General features: G+C 44.1%; 1 protein-coding gene across 3 annotated transcripts in view; it reads left to right on the top strand.

The window, feature by feature from the left end:
- Window positions 1-21,762, top strand: part of C2_1H7orf57 (chromosome 2_1 C7orf57 homolog) — a 238,286-nt gene that overhangs the window by 213,383 nt on the left and 3,141 nt on the right. For all 3 annotated transcript variants that reach the window (XM_069216108.1, XM_069216123.1, XM_069216116.1), the window contains exon 8: window positions 12,852-12,957. In XM_069216108.1, coding sequence (XP_069072209.1) covers window positions 12,852-12,957 — 106 coding nt within the window. The remainder of the gene's footprint in view (window positions 1-12,851; window positions 12,958-21,762) is intronic.

Here is a 21,762-nt window from a genome sequence, read left to right as displayed (position 1 = left end):
CAATCTGGAAGGGGTGGAAATCGGAGCGCTCTGGTCTCCAGGGTAGGTTAGGCCCCACATCAGCTTATTGGGGTTGCATGTGATTTGCTATACAATGAAAGTGTTCTTTCTGACAATCAAAGGAGAACAGTTGCAGGCGCTCACGGACAGCATGACCACCATGTGGTACTGCAACAAACAGGGCGGTGCAGTGTTGTGGGTTCTCTGCCAGAGGGGAAAGTGGCTGAATGCTCAGGGGATCTCCCTGACTGCCTAGTACCCAGCAGAATCTTTAAGTGCTAAGGTGGACAAACTCACCTGATGTTTCCTATCGGACCACGAATGACAGTTATATTCAGAGGTGGCACAGGGCATCTTCCAGTAGTTGGGAGACCCTGGCTCGATCTGTTTGCGGCCCAGAGAATGTCCAGTGTCCAAACGTTTGCAAATTGACATTTCCAAGGCAGTTCACCCTCAGAGATGCCTTCTGCTAACCTAGGGGATTGGGACTCCTGTGTGCTTTTCTGCCCTTCCATCTCCTGTCCAGAGTACTGAAAAAGATCTAGGGAGACCCATCCCAAGTCGTTCTAGTGGCTCCGGACTGGGCGAGGAGAGTTTGGTACCCAAACTTTCTGTCCTATGCATTTGTTCTCTGATCGTGCTGCCCCTTCAGAAGGACCTCCTGTTGCAACAGAAGGGTAGTTTCTTGTACCCGAGCCTGCACAACTTATACATGCCTGCATGGATATTTAGAGATGGGTTTCAGTCTTCCTTCTGAAGTGGTTAGTGTAATCTTAGCAGCCAGTCATCCATCCACAAAAACTGTCTATGCAGGACGCTGGGAGAAATTTTTTGCTTGTTTTTTATCCTGAAACATCCATCCCCTAAATGGATTTTTTTGTGTCCTTAGCCCAACAAGAATTTACTGTGGCAATAGTTAGAAGTTAGCTTTTGGCCCTTTTGGCATTCCTACGTTTACCTGATCAGCCATCCCTATTCAAGTCACCTATTGCGATGTGTGTTTTGAAAGTGCTTTCCACCTATTCCCTCCAACTCTGCCTGTGATGCACAGTGGGAACTTAATTTAGTACTCGGTTATCTGATGTGTACTCCGTTCAAACCCATGCACAATAGCCCTCTTCACCTTCTAACTACCATGACTGTTTTTCTCATTGCAAGGCTAGTCAAGTAAGTGCACTACAGGTTTTGTCCCCCACAAACAACTTTTTTCCAGACAAATTAGTCATAGGGACATAAGCGGCATTCCTGCCCATGGAAGGACAATCCATTACCATGCCAGCTTTCTATGCACTGCATCACACCTCTAAGGAGAACAAAATACTCCACTGTCTTGACCTTGAGAGGGCACGTAGCTTCTATGTAGAATGAACCAGAGACTTCCAACAGGATGACCAACTTTTTGTTGGTTTCTTTGAGACTAAGAAAGGCAAAGCAGAGTAAAAGACAACATCTCTAAATTGATTGTTATACTTCAGGATCTGCTATGGGCTGGCCAAGAAACAGCCTCCAGAATGATTGCATGCTCACTCCACCAGAGGGAAGGCTGCCACCACTGCGCTGGCTCGGTGTGTGCCAGTCCTGGACATCTCATTGCACATTCCTGAAGTATCACTGCCTGGATAGCCAGCAGGACAGGCACTTCACCCAGTACATCCTGAGGATGTTCTGTCTAAGCCATTCCACAGACCTACCACCAGAGGAGGTGTACTGCTTTGGCATCTGTTGAGGACAGGAATCTGGGGTTAGAAGTCTCCATCAGTAGGGCAAGTTATTTACTTTCCGTAATGCCTTTTCTGGAAGAAACTCTATCTAACCACAGATTCCTCACCAATCATCCCTCTTCACCATGCTTTGGAATGGGCCCCCACTGTCCAGTAATAGGATGTCATATCAAATGATCTGTACAATGCACTGATTTTTGTAGCTTTGCGTCCGACGGCGTGAATAAAGATCAGAGCAAAAGTGATGTCAGCGGATGGAGGTGGTGCATATATGGGTCCCCCAGCAATATATCCGGAGTGGAGCAGTTGCAACGGGCAGCGGCACAGCGCCCACTTAACGTCAGGCAAGGTAATTTGTGCAAAAGCTTCAGGATCCAATCTACCTCACATCAAGTGCAAGAAAGTCCACAAAAACCTCTGCTGTAACCTTTCTGTAACAGAAAATGTTACCCTGTAAACCCTGGCCAGCTTTAGCTTCAACGTTCAGACCACTGCAAGTTGTTTTTGGGTAAGTCTGTAGAAAAAACTCCACTTTCTGGGCCAGAGAGACCTTTTCCCTGTCACCAAATGTCACCATAACTCGGAGAGAGAGAAGTAATCTCTTTTCAGATTCTGCACTCTCTATGGTCAGGAGAAGATCTATACCGATGATTCACATGAGCAGTGTATTTGTTGCCTTCATCCAGCGCACAAGACTTCATGCAGCAACATCTTTAAAACTTTTCTTTCAAAGACTGTAAAGGACATCCCCCATCCAAAATGAATGCCTGCCCCCTGTGGGGACAAGTCTGGTAAAAGTAGTCTACCAAGCACTTCCACAAAGGAGGTGCACAAAAACAAATCTGGCGTTTCCAGAGCCGGACTTACTACCTAAAGCACTTGGAGCCACGTCCTCAAATAGAAAGGCTGGAAGTTCCACAGAAAAATACTCAAGAAAGTGCAAACATTAGCCTGGGCAAAACATTGTGCGAAAATCCAGCCAGTTGAAGGTCTGTCTGACTTTCTGTCACTGTTGACTGCACAGTCATTCTCGACAGCGACAAAGAAAACTGCCATCGTTGACCTCCTTGTCAACATTTGTATTGAAACCTTTGGGACAAACCTTGTGGAATCCCCCGAAGAGATCCTTTTTGAGAACGACCAAGTACTCCTTAACATTGAGAGTCTGTTTAGCAAGATTACACTGGTAGCAACAACTCCATGGATGCCTCAACGTTTCTGTGGATGATGAGGTAGGTAGCATCAGCTGTAGACTCCCTGTCAGAAGTGAAGGGAAACTTTACACAGACTGGAAAATAGTTTATGATGAACCAGCCTACGCCAAACCTTCCTTCATTGTCTTTTTCCATGATGGCCTTATTGACAATAAAATGTTCTGCTCCAGTCTCCTTTTTACCAATGAAAGTGACAGCAAGCTTTCCCACCCAGATTGTGGAAACAGAGTCCGAAGATGATTTCACTGACCAGGACATTACCACAGAAACTGCTTACAGCCCTGCGCAGCTAGATGTGCTTTGCATGCTCGAACTTGAGTAGACCGCTTTAAAGGTGACCAAAACATGACTGTCAGCCACAATTCCTTGTCACTAACAATCACCCTTCATCAATGTGTGTTACGACAAAAAAAACAGAAGTAATTTAAGTACATACGGTGGACACTTTTTGAAATGTGGCTTCCTCAACAGCCAGTCACAAAACCTGCTATTAAATCACTCTCAGCTCCATCTGTGCCTCCACCACCTAGAGTACCTATGCCCCGCCACCTCCTCTCTGACTTTGACTCCTGTCTGCTGGAGACAACTCGTAGGAATGAATGTCTGCTACTAGTCCAGTTCTCTCAACTCCTAAGGACGTGGGAGTGCAAGATTTTCACAAAGGCACTGCAGAATGATCTGATTACATCTGACCCAAGGAAGGAAACAAATCCCCTTTTAAGCTAGGTTCCCCTCAAGATTACATAGCTCGCTTTCATGCTTTGATAGAAGGGACATAAAAGATGTTTCCTCTGTGCTTTTAAGCAATAGCCATGCAAAACCCCAAAGCTCATTCTCATGCTTGACTTTGTATGTTTGGACCAACTGACACTGATGAAAACGCTAACTATTGTTACAGCAGCAATCCCAAGTTTGAAGAATTATGGGACCACAGATTCAATATCAGTCTGTCATGAAGGTCACCCGCAACAAGACTCATGTTATGTGTATTTGTAAAGCGCACTATCACCCATGAGAATATCCTGGCTCTGAGCGTGTGTGTGTGTGTGCGCGCGCCTATCCCTGCCTAGGGTAGATTGGATAATTGAAAAGCCAGGTCTTCAGCTTCTTGCAGAATCCATGAAGAGAGGCGAAGGCTCTGATGCGGAGTGGAAGGTCATTCAATGCTTTAGGAGTGATGTAAGAAAATGCTTGTTCTCCTGCTCTGTATATGTGTAGGATGTGTATGAGTAAGAGTCTTGTGGAGCAGAGGTGTCTGGGTGGTTAGTGGAAGGAGATGCAACTGTTCAGGTAGGTGGAGACTGACTTATAAAGTGCCCTGAATGTGTTAGAAGTTTGAATTGATCATATTTGTGTATCGGGAGCCAGTGTAGTTCCCTGAGGAATGATGTGATGTGATTTCTGTGTGGGAAGTTGAGGATGAGTCTGGCTGACGAGTACTGCATGGTTTGTAGTCTTCTAGTAAATCACTTAAAGGGTGTTTCCGTAATCCAACCTGCTGGTGGCTAGGGCATGAATGAAAGTCTAGAGTTGCATAGGAGCCATTTGAAGATATTCTTCAGCATCTTCAGGGTATGGAAACAGGATGCAAGGATGGCATTGACTTATGTGGTCATGGCCAGTTTGCTGCTGATAATTATTCCAAGGTTCCTGGTGTGGGTTTTAAGTGTGGATTCGAGCAAGGCAGGCTACAAGTTAGAGTACCGTGTTGACCTAATCTTGCAGAAGATCACTACTTCTGTCTTGCCACTATTGAGCTTGAGACATTTGGCTTTCATCCAGTTAGTGACTTTGGTCATGCGGGCAGTGAACTTATTTCTTGTGTTGGGGTCTTTTCCGAAAGGGTGAGAATGAGTTGCATGTCGTCTGCGCAGAACAATATGTTGATGTTGTGTGCCTGGATGACAATTGCCAGATGGATCATGTATGCATTGAAGAGGGTGGGGCTTAGCTATGAACCTTTGACCACTCCATAGATGAGTTTGCGAGCTTCCAAGGAGTAAGGTGCTAGGCTGACAGCTTGTCAGGGGGGCAACTAGGGGGCCAACTTGATGATGTTTTCCAAGTAGTCCATCCCAAGTTCCTAGGTGTAATAAAAGTTTGAACATGCAGGTAGAATGCCCGGGAGTCACTCAGAGAAACAAATGACTGTGGGGAGGCTGGACAGTGAAGATAAACTGACACAGCAGAGCACGTTGGCCCAGAAACAGCAACAGCAATATTTCACTCCTGCCATATAGTTTCCAGGCTACGGCCCGTGCATGACGCATTACAGGATTTGGGACATTCCCGGATCAATATGACCTCATAACGTTTCACCTCGGATGGTCCCGTTTTGGAGCCTTGACCTTCCTTACCATAATTATTGAGGCACTGGGGGTATGCAACTATAACCCCCTTCTTCTTTTTCTTGGATGGTGATCCCAGCATTGTAATAGGGACCATTCAATGTTTTGCATTATTCATGCTCTGGGTTATGGATCGGCCCCCTTTTTAACTCAGGCACATTGTCTTTGTCCTGATGATGATCCTAGTATTGGACTGAAGGATCAAAATGTCGTCAACGAGAGTACTTTAACTCAGCTTTTGTTGATTTGTATTCAGTAGCAATGAGCATGAGTACTGTTAGAATGTGACCTCAATTTTTAAGTTTATTTATGTCGCCTTTTTAATTCCTGAGTCATGTTCTTTTTGTACGTTGTATGTTCATTCCCTGTATGTGTGTTCATTTTTGTGAATTATAAATAGATTCCATTGGGGCTTTATTGTCATATACTGCTTATTGTTTATCTTGAGGGACCTATGTTCCTTTATAGCAAAGTTGCTTGCAGTGGCATTTTATTAGCATGCGTTCCTCTGTGTATCAGCTGGCCTGTGGTTGGGCTCTTGCCTTAGAACTCCGCTTTAGGGGATCCAAGGTACCAGCACATGCAGTGATACAGCTGGTTAGGTTTCTGATGGCTTTCAGCATGCCATGGTTTGGTTTGGCCAGTGCTCAGATAGAGGGTAAGCCCACTCCTCCTCTGAGATGGGTTTCAAGCTGTGGCAAGCGGTTTAGGTGGTGGTAGGTCTGTGATTGTTCAGGATGGGTATGCTGAAACTGACAAGGGAGTGGACTGTCTAGGCCATAGTTGCTGGCTAGTGGGCGTATCCATGTAGATTATGCAGCTCATGGTAAATGCAAAACTGCAAATCTGAGTGTGAGCAACCGGAAATCAACTCAATTTTCACAACCAGCCAAAGTAACAATCGTTGTGTTGGTAAAAACCCATCCATGGGCCCATCCCATTGTTGCCTACTCTGCCGTCTGCCAAAAGTCTATGGTTGTCTTCAAGTTTCGAAGGCCAAACCCGTAATTACTCTCAAACATATCCCCAGCAGTTTGATACGTTTTTACCCCCAGGTATGGGGCTCCACCTTCAAGTCCCTGGGCAAATCAACTGGGATCCTGGTTTCTTCAATTGAGAATAATTTTGTTTTGTTCCAACTTACTCTAAGCCCGGAGACTTCTGCAAAGTGCTCCAGCAAGGATTGCGCCCCTGTTAATCTCTCCCTGTAACTCATAAGAATAGTAAACAATTGTCAGCGTATAACGCAACGCGCTGCACATCTTCCCCTGCTGTATAGCCCTCAAAGAAGGTTCCCGACCTGGCCACACCGCCAGGGGCTTCATGGCGATAGTGAAGAGCAAGGGGGATAGTGGACATCCCTGCTTCATGCCTCGCTCCACCCCAAAGCTCTCTGAGATAGTCTGCCCAGTCCACACTCTGGCTGTGGGCATAGTATAAAAAAGTCTCATCCAGTCACAAATCCCTGCCCAAGTCCCATGTGAGTCATGACCTCATAAAGATAGTCCCCTTCGTGGCTATCAAACGCCTTTTCAATATCTCTAGACGTCCGGTCATATGAAGAATCAGCAAATATAGCCATAAGGCTTCCAATGTTAATGGCAGTGCTACATTTGGGGATAAAAACTGTTTGATCAGGGTGGATTAGGGAGGCCAAAATGCCACTCAGGATCTTGTAATCAACATTCAGCATAGAAAGCGGTCGATAAGCTCCCACGTCCAAAGACACTTTCCGGGTTTAAGCAACGGAATGATCACTGCCTCTCTGCTAGTCGGTGGCAGATATCCAAGTGTACATGCCTCATTAAACATCTTCACTGGTCTTGGGGCCAGCTCTGCTGAATAAGTGCTATAAAACTCAATCAGCAACCCACCTGACCCTGATACTTTGCCACGTGACATTCTTTTAATTAACCCAGTACCTCATGCACAGTAATTCCTTCCCCCCAGTGCTTCTGCCTCTTCTTGTCGATATCTTGCAAGAACCTAGTTCGTAAAAAGCGGCAAAGTCGGCACTTATTTCCTCCTGAGTCCCTAGAGGTGCCCCGGGGCTCAAATTTAATTTCACTATCAAGGAACCCCTCCGAGCCGGATTTGCAAGCCAAGCCAGCTGTCTCCCAGCGTGATCTCCTTCAGTATACACCCTTGCAGTATATGCCTTATAGTCGAAGGAGCAGAGTCGCTCTGTGACCTCCGCCACCTGCTCCCAGGCCTCCTGCAACTGCGGCTCCCCAACTCTGGGTGGCCCGGCCTATCAGACTCTAAAGAGCATAGTTTAGACTCTGCATCTCTAATGTCTTTTAGTAGAGGAGCGAATCCCAACAGTCTCCGAAATACACTGCCCTGTAGTCACCACCTTGACGCTTCCCATTCTACGCGATAGTCCGAGACCGAACCCTCATTGTCTACAAAATAGTTCACGATTTGTTGCCGTACCATTTCCTGAAAGGGGAGGGTCGTCCGGTACCTCCGGCCTCAGCTCAGAACCAGTGCGAGTGGTCTCCCCCAGGTCAATCTAAGCAGCACTGGGTTATGATCTGATAATATGCCGGCGAGGTATTCCGTTTCCCCAACCATAATATGAATTTCCAAGGAGCACAGAAAAAAATCAAATTGAACGTGTAACTCATGTATCCTTGGAAAAAAAGGAATATTCCCTCGCTAGAGAGTGGAGAATGCGCCAGCTGGCCCGGAGCCCCCAGTGTTCTCACCATTCCGTCAGTGCCTTCGCCGCCCTGCACGCAGTTGAGTCTAGCAAGGGGGGTGAGAGCGATCCATCTCAGGGTCCATTACACAGTTAGTCAACCCTCAAGATTACCTTACTCATTAATACATGAGATAATCGTTTCATCAATAGGTCAAAGAAAAGTGTCTGGGACTACTAATGTTGATCAGTGAGATGTCCCGCCCATCTAGTCTACCCATCTCTGCCACGTATCTGCTCTCTGGGACCACCTTGGTGCACACCAGCGAGAAAGGCAGGCTCACCCTAATCCATATCAGTACTTCCGTGCATAAGCAGAGAATGTTGTGTAATATAGTTGCCCCCACCACCGTTGCTGCAAGGCCATGCCCTATTTGGCAGTCATGTGCATCTCTTGCAGAAATGCAATATCCACTCCCCACCTCTGCAAGTATGTGAAAACCTTATATAGCTTAGCTAATGTATGTATGCCCCTAATATTCCAGGATATTATCTTAAATCTTTGTTTGTGCTCCATGAGGTATATGTTATTTGGATCAGGAAGTAGACATTTGTCCCCTCAATAGGAGACTGCACAGCGCTCCCCATATCATGCCAGTATAGATTGCTGACTATTCCCACCCCAGAGGTGAAACCCAACATTTCCCAACTAAGTATGAGAAACTAATAACCCAACTGCCACACCCGGACAGGAAGAAACATTCCACCCACCCAAACGCCAGATTAATCATCAGTTCTACTTCAGTATTAAGTAGCCGACCCTCAAGGAGCCCAGCCCAGCCCTGCCCGATTTCACTCAACATTTTGCATGCACTAACCTGTATCCTTCCAACACAGGGACATATATTAAATATTAGAGGAGTCTCCGCCCATCCTCTAGGATTATGCTTATTGAGTGCTCGCTCCACTAATAGGCACTTCATAAATGCTCTCATAGATAACTTATCATATCAGATCATCAGCAGTGCGTTGGTCACCACTGGTATTCCCTCACTGGAGGGAAGCGATATATTCAAATCACTGTCCGAGTGTGAGCTTGCTATAGTTTTTGGCGGAAATGGTATTCGCTCTCCAGATACCTTCCTGCTGATGGAAGCCACCACTTCAACCGCTTTCAGCCTTTCCCATTGCACCTCTGCTGCCGTGGGGGATCGCGTCTCCGCCGATCTCCCCCCTCCTCTGGGATCGCGCACGTCGCTTTCTCCTCTCAGTTTGTGGTTTCACACTACGGCCCGGTCCGGGCTGACATTCCGCCCAGGATCAAGCCTCCTGTGGAGTGAGGAAGAACTGCACTCTCGTCAGAGTGACCACTCAAGGTTGGGCTGGAAACTGCATAGAAATTGCCACTCCCAGTTCTCGTAACTTCTTTTTCTTTGCCCATTGGCGCTGCACTTCTTTGGAAAAGTCCAGGAAAATTAGCACTTGATGGTTTTCAGTCATTAGGTTGTCTTTCTGACGGGTTTGCTGAAGGATAGGATCCCGAATTTCTAAAGTGTAGTAGTTTTGCCACTATCGTACATGGCGGCTCACCTAGAGGAGGCGATCTGACCGGTACCTGATGTGCCCTTTCAAAATCAAAGAATGGGGATAGACCCTCTGGGACTACATCCTGAACAATCCATGTCTCCAGAAAGCCCACCAGGTCATTCTTTTCCACCCTCTCCGGGAGGCCCACCACTTGGATGTTATTGCGGCAGGCTCTATTTTTGTGTCTTCCATCCTATCCTCCAGTGCTTTTAGTCGACGTTCCACGTCGTTCGGCCTATTACTGGCCTCAGCACTACCGCGGTCGTCTCCAAAAGTTCCCTTTCTGTTGCGGTCACTCTTTCCGCCAGGCCCCTATGGTCATTACGTAAAGCTCCAGGTCCGTGCTCATAGCATCTGTCTTCAGCTCCAAGGCTTCTCGTGAGGCCGCGATTGCCTGCAGCACATCTTGAAGCGTGATAGTGGGGTGCATTTTCCCCAAATCTGGGTGGCCATCCTCCGTTTCCATTTCGGATCTCTGGGATCCCCTCATCTGGTCTCCCGCCGTTACGTCTCGCTCTTTACTAGGTTTCACCATGGTGGTGGGGCTCAGCAGGTCGTGTTGCGTTAAAGTGAAGCATCCTCCTGCTTCCTCTAGGCGTCCCTGCCTATTCATATCAGTGGCCCCGCGGCAGCGCTGTTACTACTTCCACTCATTTGGGGAATGTCCTTTCCTTTCCCTGTGTGTCCTACGTATCCCTCTTTCCTTACCTACAGGCCTGTATCCCCAGAGATCAGGGCCCAGGCCATCTTTAGCTGGAGGCTCCCCACTTTTCTTGTTCCACTCGGGGGCTTTAGGGCGGTACCCCAGTCACTTGTTGACCAACAGGACTCCTGATCTGGCGTGCCATTCCTCCAGCGGCTATCAAGGCCCAACAGCTAGCTAGGCACCGCTGTCCACCTTTGTTCCACTCCTCTCCCCCTGCTGCAGTGTTCAAACCTCTTTGCAGACAGGTAGTGGGGGGGGGGGGGAGAGAATCACCTCCCCCACATCTCGGTACCTCCACTCCAACTCAAGCACCTCCAGGGCCTCCCCACTCTCTTCCAGACTATGGGGGAGCACTCAGCTCTCTTCTCCTGCCACCCCCACACACACACCCCCCCCCGGTGCACCCAGCGTATGTGTGATTTTCTTCGGGGGTTACAGCAGTGTTCAGCAAGGAGGGGGAGGACGCTACTCCGTACCTGTCTCCCGTCCACATTCCGGCCCGCGAGAGCCCACTTCGCCGCTTCCAAGGCCGGGGCCTTCTCCTCGCTGCCGTTCCAGGTAGGTTTACCGCTGGTACCGCCGACACGGTCCCCCGCGAAGCCCCGGCTCTCCACCACGGGCTCTGCAGGGACGCGTTATCGGCCCTCCGCCTCCCCTCCAATCCGATGAGGGAAGGCGGACGCCATATTTGATGCCCTGGTGGCGCTCTGGGCCGTCAGCGGGCCGCTCCACCTGGCCTTGCGTCAGAACTCCCCGTGCCAGTTCGCCACCTCCTGGGGTCCCCACGGGAACTATAGGGTGGATAGGGTCCCCATGGAGCGTCTTACAACTGCAGGATGGGTCGGATGAGGTCCGGCTCCTCGGAGCTCCGAGGTTTCCCAACTTACTCCATCGGCTGCTTGGCCACTCACCTCAGAACAGTTTATGAAGGAACTTTTTCATGTTTTCCCTTTTACATTGTGTCCTCGGTGCCTTGGGAGTGGGACACTCTCTTAAACCAACTTATACTGTCTCCATGTGAACCAATCCATAAAGCGCATCTAAGGTTAATTTCTTCAGAAGAAAACACTTTCCTAGCTCCAGCATCAGCAAGACAAGTATGGCAGTTACACATGTTTTCTGTAAATGAGACTTTTCTCCACTTCACAATGGTCAAACTAATGCTAAGAACTATCTCCAAATTTTTGGCTAACGTCCCTACTGACTTTCATCTGAAAGAGTGTGTCATTCTGTGTTTTTACAAAGCAGTGGAAAAATGTTTGCACTCGCTGGATGTGTGCAGGTAGAGTAGATTTTAGTGTACACGATTAAGGACATGCATTCATTCATCTGACCATCTTCTTGTGTCCTTCGGCTGTCCAGAACGAGGCCAACCCCTCTTAAACAGGGAATAGCATGTTGACTGTCAGCTTGCATTACCTTCTGCACAACAAAGCAAGGCGTCCACTCCAGGGCAGAGTGAGGGCGCATTCCACCAAGAATGTGATGTATGCTGGTGTGCCTCTACAAGACATCAGTGGTGCAGCTACCTGGAACAGCAGGCACATGATGACAAAGCACTATTACCTGGATGTGAACACAGCAGCTGACTAATCAGTGGTACGGACAGTACTCTCAACCTGTTTCTGTAAAGGTGAGCCTGCACCCAACTTTTTCTGAATGTTATCTACTGCTTGCTTTTTTGATTCAAGCATGTGAGTATATGAAAGATCCAGTGCTGGAGAAGAAATTATTAATTTACATGTAACTCCAGTTCTCCAGCATTGGTATCTTTCATCTGTTCGCGTGATCCTTACTCCTCTCCAGTCAGAGATTCAGTTCTGTTAAGTACTGTATTCAAACTTGTGCTAGGAAAGACAAACTATGGTGGCCTCTAAGAGGAGTGGAAGCTTAGCACTTCCACCTTATTGGCAAGTTTGGGTTGTTTCGAATCATACTGATGTACTACCAAGCAAATACTGTTGTTGAGGCCTGTGACAATTTTAACAATGCGTGCTCCTGTTCAAAGCTACGGGATTCCTTTCCTCATGGCTGGAAATGGTTGAAGCACATAAATATATATGAAAGATACTAACGCTGGATGACTGGAGGTGCAGTTAAGTAAGTAATTTCTTGCAGTGCAGCCTATTTTCCCATGCCTCACTGTGCAGCTTCAGTATGGAGGTACCTGGCTACAGACTACCAGAACAACAGCCACTCTGATAAATAACGTGTAATTCTACAACTGTCTGATTACACCTTCTCAGGTGAGTGTAACAGCTTTTCTCTTTGATACTGTCATTCCATCAAATCCTTTAGCTTTGGTTTCTTATTTTATGAGTTTTCATTTTACCCTACGAACATGAAACTGAAGTAAAATTGGACTGAGTGATTGCAATTGATTTATGCATGTGTACATTTTAAGATTTTACTGATAACTAAACTAATGATGACGAGCTTACACTGTTACTGTATATAATGGTGTGCATCAACAACATAATCTAACAGAGTTATTGAAGCGTAGGAGTCAGAATTCAACACACTTTGTTCCTAATATGGCTATTGCATTTGCTCCTAGTCTAGAATAATGTCAATTAAACAGATTTCTGGAAATTAATGTTTTCTTCCGGTCTTTTTTTATATTCCCTACAGATCCTGCATTAAGTGAGTACAGGAAGAATAAAGCACCGAAGCAGATAACTGCATGCACAGCCTCCCAAAAACGAAAATCAAATGCAAGATTAAAGGATAAACCAAGGTCCCAATTTTGATTTGGAGCAGGTGCCCACCCTGAGATGCCACACCTGTAACTCAGCATGTATGCTCTCCCACCCCTACCCATACTGGGGTGGTTGCTGTATTGGAAGCAAAACAGGAATAGATTAAGCACCCACCCATATCCATAGAATGAGCCATCCATTACTAACAGCATATTAGTAACTATATCACATTAATCGCTAATTCACCTTTAAGGTCATCCATGTTGGGCAAGAGCTAACCAAGGAAGTGCCTTCAAGTTCTGAAAAACGAATATTTTTCATTAAACTAGCTAATGGCATGATATATATGATTTGGAGCATTACTCTGCTCCCTCCTCCCCAAGCCCACTCTGCCCCCTCAAAATCTTTTTTGTTGGTTGAGAATAGGTGCAACAATGCAAAGAAATGTTATAGCTTATGTTCCCAGATTTTGAGACTTTTGGAATTTTAACTGAAATGTTAATCCCTATAGCTGGAGTAGTGTATTTTCAAAATCCATTGTTAATACAAAGATGCACAGGAATAATGTGGAAATACTAAATCTGATAAATAGTGGTTCAGTCATGTGCAATAATAACCGGACGCAATGCTACCTTCCCATTCTAAGTTCTGCCCCTCAGAGTGGGGGGATAACAAGTTAATACCAAATGTTTTACAGTATTTGGAGGTGCAAATTTGTGTGTGATATTTCCAACCTGCTTGGAATTCCGATGTTCTGCCTGGACTGGCATTCCCTTTGCACGTGTAGTGAGCCCCTATGTCACTGATAACACACATTGGATTAGCTCATGAAACTGTTCCCAATTGCACAATTAAAGGTCTGTTAAAGGCCAATAATCTGCAAGAAAGAGTAACTCCAAATTTCAAGCCCTCCTTACTGGTTGCTTCCTTACCACTGCTTAAGCCAGACCTGCTTTACTTAGTTGTCTTCCTTGGCCAGCTATCTCCTTCCTAATTATCCCCTATTTGTGAATAAGTAAAACACTTTGCTTAGATTCCACCCCTTGTGACTTCCTCACCTCCTTTGGTGGCTACTTTCGTTATCTCCTCCCCCTTCCAGGTTCCCCAATCTCTTAACTGAACCAGGTGGGGCAGACTCTGTATCGACTTGCCATATTCCTTGGTCTTTTCCCTACTCTTCACAGCCTTTGGTCTCAGACCTTGTCTCCTGCATGCCAAGGCACCATGGTCATTTGCTTCTCGTGCACTAGTTCCCAAAGTGAGCGAGACAGGAATCTTTGATTCCTCCCTGCATTTCACCATTTCTGACAACAGCATTTGGATCTCACGAAGCTGCTTTAGTCGCAGAAATGTATTGTTTACTTCCATTCAACCCTAATGATCCTGTTTGTCTCAAGAATGCATTTCGACAACTCTTGCTACTACTGCAACGTCCTTGCTTTCCTCAGATGGGGCTTAAGTATGGCTCAAATCTTTGGAGGCTCTAATTTCAAACAAAAATGGCAAATCATTTACAGTATCAATATTTTGTTAAAGTAAAATTGAACGTCATATTAAAACTGTCACAAATCAATATATTTAACTGGACCGTTATAGTAATCTTCAATTTAAGCATCTGTTTTTACATACAACCATCCAACAGCATTGGTGTCCAAACCCATCAAAAGGTCTGGGGGAAATCATGTCCCAACCTCAGGCTTTGCTTTGCACTACTTGATCACAACAAGGTGTCTTATAGAGCCTAGATGGATTTTTCTAAATTCTTGTCACTCCAATTTGATATCAGTGTAGTTTCGGGCAACTGCCTGGACGCTGAGTCAGCTGTGTTCCTGGATGTCTCGCTTGAGACAATCTGCAGAAACTGAGTAACCACCTAAATGGTCGCAGGTTCAAAAGCCCATCTAGTTTGCTGTGACTCCATTGCTATCCAAAAGACTGCTTTGTGAGTTTGGACTGATTATCAGAACTGCTGCCGAAGGACACGCGCATTTCTGCAGCAAAATATATAGCAGGCCTGTCTGGCACTGAACATTCTCTCTCTCTTCCTGTGAGACATATGTTGTAGCTTCAGTTCATTGATCTTGAGCTCATTGTCCAACAAAACGTTATGACTATACCTTTCGCATGGTCCTCTCTCTTTGGCGCCATCCTACTGATGTCAAAATACAAAATGGCCTAACTAACACCATACAGCAGTCAGCTTAAATGCGAGAAAAGAGATAACAAACCCCCAGTACAGATCCTCAGGCAGAAGGTTTATTTAGAAGCAGTCTCAAGCTTCCTACTGGAAGAGACGATTGTATAAGCAACTTAAGCTTTTGTATCAAAGAAGGGCAAACATGCAAAGAAAGGTTTGCAAAGCCAGATCAGCAGCCCTCCAAATCACCTGGAACCACCAAACAATATGTTGATTTCTCAGTCTCCATTGCTAAGTGCCCATCTGAGAGGAAGGACACAGCACATATTATCTTCCTGAGAATGACAAAGAACAAGTGGATGTTAGATGCTGAAAGGAAAAAATATAATATCCAGGGGTTCTTCTAATAATATATTTAGCCTGCTAGAATTCATAAGCTTTTGGGGCCAGATGTATCAATCTTTACAATAGTGATTACCTAATTGCGATTTTTAGCGAATCACAATTAAGTAATCGCTATTGGAATGTATGAAACTCCAGGTGTTTCATACTGCGATTCGCAAAGGCTCGCAAATGGACCTACCTCATCAATATTCAAGAGGCAGGTTGCAATTTGCGAGCCATTGCGAATGGCTACAATCACAGCAGACCACCATGTCTGTGATTACTGTTAAATAAAGCAATTTTTTTTTTTTTTTTTTAAATGCAGTCCATTTTCCTTAAAGGAAAACCGGATGCGTTTAAAAATGAAAACTGAAAAGTTTCTTTTTAATTTTTTAAGAGCAGTTGACTGCTCTTAAAAAACCGTTTTCGCATGCATTCACAAAGGGGAAGGGGTCCCTCGGGGACCCCTTTCCCTTTGCTAATGGGCTATCACCTACTTGAAGTAGGTTGTAACTGTGATTGTTTTGCAACCGCATTCACGGTCACAAAACAATCATACATACCTCTGCGATTCGGTATTGGGAATGGACGCCCTTGACACGCCTCTTTCTAATACCGAATCAGTATGTAGTCGCAAGTCCAATTTGCGATTTGGTAACAAGTTATCGAATCGCAAAGTGAACTTGTTACATACCAAAATGCATTTTTGCGATGGCAAAAATGTTTGATAGATCTGGCCCTTAGTCTTCAACTAAATGCTTCAGAAATGCACTACCTTTCTAGAAAAGTAAGGTGTAGAAAACAAATGAAAAGGACAAATGTATCTACCCAGAATATTATCCATTAAAAAAAGAAGGAGCCGAGAAGAATCTTGCCCCGGGGTCCCCATCATTGCCTTGTGGAGGTCTTTGTAGGTGATTGCCTTTCACAGTTCTGCAAAATATTCAGGCAAAAACATTTGTGGGATTTGGGATTTGATGCAGTCTCCAACTCTAGATGTGGTGATGGCAGCCATGTGACATTGTGAAAATTGAGATATTCTTGAAGTTGACTATTAACCAGAGAATATAGGAATGACTGCATGCAGTGATTTTCATCAAATTGGCTTCATTCTGCTCATCTTAATCCTTTGGCACATTGCTCCAGTTGCCAGAGTCAAAACTCTTAGTGTAGACTTCTGCAGTCAGGACTGATCCAAATCATTTCACCTCTTTTGAGAGGCATCGGAAAATGTTTTGAACTGTGCCATAAATGAGATGGAACTTTTAGCGGAATCCACTGAGACAGACTTGACACATGTAAATGTAGGGCAAACACTGCAAAGTCATTGGTACTGATTTCTGAAATGTGCACCTCCAACCCCAAATAGGGTATTGCAGCCTCAGCCTATACAGAAAGGACTTCACCTTTGCAGATGTTTCATGGCTTCACTGATTACCAGAACTCCAAAGAAGGATCAAAATAACATCACAATCAGAAGCAGGTGAAATCTGTTAAAGGTTTTCGTTTCCTCACACCATCTGCTGAGCATAAAGATAATATTTGACTCCACTTTAGCAGTCACACAGCACCTTAACTCAGTTGGGGAATATATTCACTCCTACACGACTCGAGTTAGTTACCTGAGAATCTAAGTCATTGACATTTATGAACCAGAGGTTCAGTCTTTTTCCCTCACTCGTCTCCCTTCTACTAGTTCCTGTTCCCTCTTTTCTCCCTATTTCCTCATCTTTTTCTTTACATCCACCGCCTTTGGACAGAAGTGAAACATTGGTGGGCTTCTGGCCATCAAGATCATACTTTGGAAGAAAAGAGCATGGGGCTTTATACAGAAAATGCCCTTTTAATTTCCCCTAAAAAGAAAAGTATCAACACATTAAACACAGAAAATGTCAGTCCTGTGATCCTTGGCAGTGACCGCTTGATGTTGAACACTAGCTGTAGTCAAAAGCTCTGCAACTGGCCATGGCCTTGCTGTTAGTTTGGGATTTACAGTCTTCCGTATCAAGTTGCTTGTCATGAGGACATCAAGATTAATAACCTTTAAGCTACTAATTTGGAAAAAAAAATTGAGACGAAAAAGACCCCAGCATAATTATCAATGTATGAAGATAAAGAGGCCTCAAGAAATGCTCCAGACTCTTAAATTCTGTCTTTTAAAAAGGATGACTGTATTCCTGTCTCTCAGCCTCATCTGTTCACTCCATGTATGTCACTTGCTCGGGTCCTTCAGGAAGGTTGATCAGCAGCCTAAGGCTGCTTGAATTTGTAGATTCAAATTTTGCTCTTCTATCAATGATGCTGAAATCCTATGAAATCAAGACCAAAGAGGAGCCACAAGAACGTCAGGCCGGATAAGTGAAAAGATCACAGCACTGTTTCAAGTTGGGCTACCTCTCGCCTCAGTCATTTTCATCCATTCCATCAAGGATTTCTCTGTTGGCAATTATTGTAGTGTTTCACAGTGTTATTGATAGGGCAACCAAGATTCTTAGTGTTGACACCTCTATTTGGCACATAGATATGTTTGTAATTTTTAAGATAGTGTAGCCAAAACATCTGGCAAGACTAATTGCACCTTTGGAACCCAGCCTCTCGGAACACTTCGTGAAGATATTTCTCATGCCATCTTCAAGCAAGTCAGCTAAAAAGGCTGCAATATAAGTTTAAACCTTCTGATGTCAAATGCCCTACAAAAGACACATGATCTGCTATTTATCAGGTTTTCTTTATGGATGTAGCATTGAGCTGGAGATGTAGAAAATCAATACCGATTTGAGAATTTAAAGATGGTTGAATTGAAGAAAAGACAGGAGTTTCCCAGCCATCAGCTTAAAACTTTCAATAGCAAGTTCATCACTAATGATCTTTCACATACAGAACTTGCTCCAGAGAGGCTCAGAGAATTTGACCCTGGCTTCTCCATCAGCACCTTCAGACCTCACAACCACTTGCTAGGAACAAAACACAAAGACAAATGAGCCAACTTAGTTTATTGAATTTGGCTGCACTTCCGTGTAGTATTTATTATTGAACCATGAGGTTATAATCAGCAGTGTACCCTGAATGTGTCACTTGTACTAAGTCAAGTACAGTGCTGGCACTTAACTCCAACCTAGATTGCACACCAGGTGTGAGATAAAAAACACTTACATTCCTCACTTCCTATAGGTTGTTTTCCCTTTTCAATAATTTATGTGTCTAGTAATGCCTAGTAGTATCAAGGATGTAAATTATATGGATTGAAAAACTGAAAGAGGACCTGGAGGCATATGAACGGAGTTAGTTTCAGACAACTGAATCGGTCCGTTTTTATCCATAGTCTTTTAAACTCTGCCTACCATTTTCCCAGTTAATGAAAGTTAAGAGAATCATATCCGACAGAAACAATTACACAGTGCAAAAATCAATACGGGAAATCATGTTCCAAGAAAAAGGCTACCTTGACAAGGCAATAAGCGAGGCAGCCATGATGATGGACAAGAAACAAGAGAAAGCTTTACTTCAAAGAATATTAAAGCAGGCTACCAGTAGCACTGCATATTCAACTTTGGTATCACAATTCAAAAGATAAAATAGCAAACACTGGCCTATAATACATAATGACAAAGAACTAAGTGACGTTTTGAAGAAACACATTATATATGCCTGCCAAAATGCTAAAAGCATCAACAATAGTGTAAGCAAAGGCAACGCACGAAAGGGAAACATAATATCCTGAAGGTATCCAAAAAAGGCAAATACCCATATATACAATGGTTGCAGCAAATGAGTCACTAGTCTTTAAGCTGCGGATAGTCGAGAACACTGCTGCCCGCCTCGTCTGCAAACTTCCTCTTTGCTCTCCATCGGAGCGCACACTGAAATCTCTTCACTGGCTCCCTGTGAGTAAACACTCTTTATTCAAGCCCCTATGCCAGGTCTCAAAACTGTCACACAAGGGCCCTCTTTACCTTCAAGAGAAACTCAGGCCATTTCTTCCTACTTGGAACCTCAGATCCAAAGAGCAACTCTTGCTGTGCACTCGGCGCATATGTCCGAAGAAGTATGGTGAGCGATCCCTTTCTTATCTCGCTCCCCACCTCTGGAACAGACTGCCCTTTATTGTGCCTGTTATGACTTCACTTTTTTTGTACATTTACTCAAGACCTGGCTCTTCCAACTCCTCAGTTTCTTAATCGTGTGCTCAAGCGCCGAGAGACTTCTTCGGGCGTGATTTGTTTGTGCTATAACAAATCTCTTTAACATAACATAACATCATTGTAGTATTATATTCTCACACAGGAAAAGCAGTCCAAGTAAAATCATTTGCACCATGTTACACAAGGAGCTGTATTTAAATTATGTCTGTGTAAGTTTTTACAAGTGCGCCAAAATGCAAGTACTCGAAACAAGAGGTATGTCAGAACTGTGGAGAACACATCACTTTTATCAAGGCATGAAAGTAATCATAACCATAATCTAAACCAAACACTTTAATCTGTACACAACAATGTGTCATATAACGACATGTCAGCAAAGAAAAGTATAGTGAACATCGAGAAAAAAAACTACCCTATTACAAGCATGACCTTTAAAGCAGAACAAAATGAACACCAAATAGGGATAAAATACCAGAAACACCCAAGGGCAAAATTGCAGCTAGGCATTCAACATGCTTGTGTGACTGGAGTGATGATTCATCATCAGCAACGGTAGGTGAGGTGTGCAGTTAACATTACCTACGGATTTAATAAAGGATATCTGATAGGAACTAGAGATTAACAACAAAATTAGGGACCGTTTGTAATTCAAGATCGTATTGCCACAAACTGTCAACAACTTAAACAATTGAAACATGAAGATTTCTATAATCACCGTTGGAAATGAAATAATAACACATTTGAAAATGTTATAATGTGCTGTTATTTTTCAATTGCAGAATTCACTGCCATACCCTGAAGAAGGGACGGATGTTTTTAAATACAATTGGCAAGAATGAGTATTAAAAGTAAATTGTAAATTAGTGAAATTTAGAAATTCAAATAAAATTTAAAATAAAGTTAGGAAATGGGGCCAATAAGTGATTTTTTTATTACACAGATACAATTTGCAATCATTTTGGAGGATTACATCCAAAAACATAACTAGATGAGTCATGCCTATCCTTCGAAAAATAAAAGTGGGTGCTAAAAGGATATTTTATCCGACTGATCAGCATTAGAACTTGATTTTTCCCAGTGGAACATCACATTCACATTCCCAGACGCCACTGCCTTGAGGAATGCCCTTTAATAGGCTATTTAGAAATAAATTATTATAGCTTTATGCCAGTTCCTCTCAAAGTGTTCATCAAAATGATACAGCTCAGAATAAAGATGCTATGTTATGGGAAATTAAATTTGCAGCATGTGCTATTATCAAATAGGTCTCTTGCAACTAAGCAGATCTAATCAGGTTAGGCTTATGTACAGAAAGGTATTACTGACTGCAGTTTAATGCATTTTAATTAGATGTGTTTTAAATGTTTTCCAGAGTGTGAGATGTAAATGTTTTCCAGAGTGAGGAGTGAAAAAGTGGCTATAGCAAAACAAGCATTGGCAAAGCCAACAGGTCCGGCGTTGGCCTCTACTTTTCTGGCAATCGTTGTTTTGTTTTATCATGTTTTTTGCAAAACGGTATTGTTTGGGAAGATGTTAGACCCTCGTCAAGCTGAACAAGTATTACTTTAGACAGGCAAAAAAAACGAAAAAAATATGGTGGGCGATCCTTTTCCTGTCTTGCTCTATACCTCTGAAACAGACTTCCCTTTCATATTGTGTCCTATTCTGACTTCGCCTGTTTTTAAAAAAAATACTCAAGACCTGGCTCTTCTAACTCCTCCATTTCTTAATCTTGTGCTCAAGCACCAAGAGATCTCCTTGGGGGTGATTTGTTTGTGCTATAGCAAATCTCTTAAACTTAACATAACATCTTTGTAGTATTATATGTTATTTTTTGTCTAACAGACACACACATTACACTAGTGCTCCCTGGCACTGAAAAGAACTAACTTGTGTGTGGATATGTTCCTTCTGAAAGGGACGCATGCCATAACTTGTAGTGAAGTCAGCCAATGGCTGAACTGGGCTGATACATTGCCCCGTAATGCTTGCTGGCGTTGGTGGAAGAAAAATGCAAATTACACCGGCCACTGACAAATGGATGAAGTCTGACTGGAAACCTAATAGTAACTAGGTTATACTCATAATTTTAGTAAAATCAGTAGGTCTTTGCTAAAGTGGACCTCAAAAAGTCAATCAAACTGCCATTGGATGGCTCTTGCCTTTGGGACAGAAAGAAA

This window comes from Pleurodeles waltl, chromosome 2_1, assembly GCF_031143425.1.
Source record: "Pleurodeles waltl isolate 20211129_DDA chromosome 2_1, aPleWal1.hap1.20221129, whole genome shotgun sequence".
In the NCBI taxonomy this organism is placed as follows: Eukaryota; Metazoa; Chordata; class Amphibia; order Caudata; family Salamandridae; genus Pleurodeles; species Pleurodeles waltl.
The sequence above is the reverse complement of the archived record's forward strand: the minus strand, read 5'-3'. Positions and strand labels throughout refer to the sequence as shown.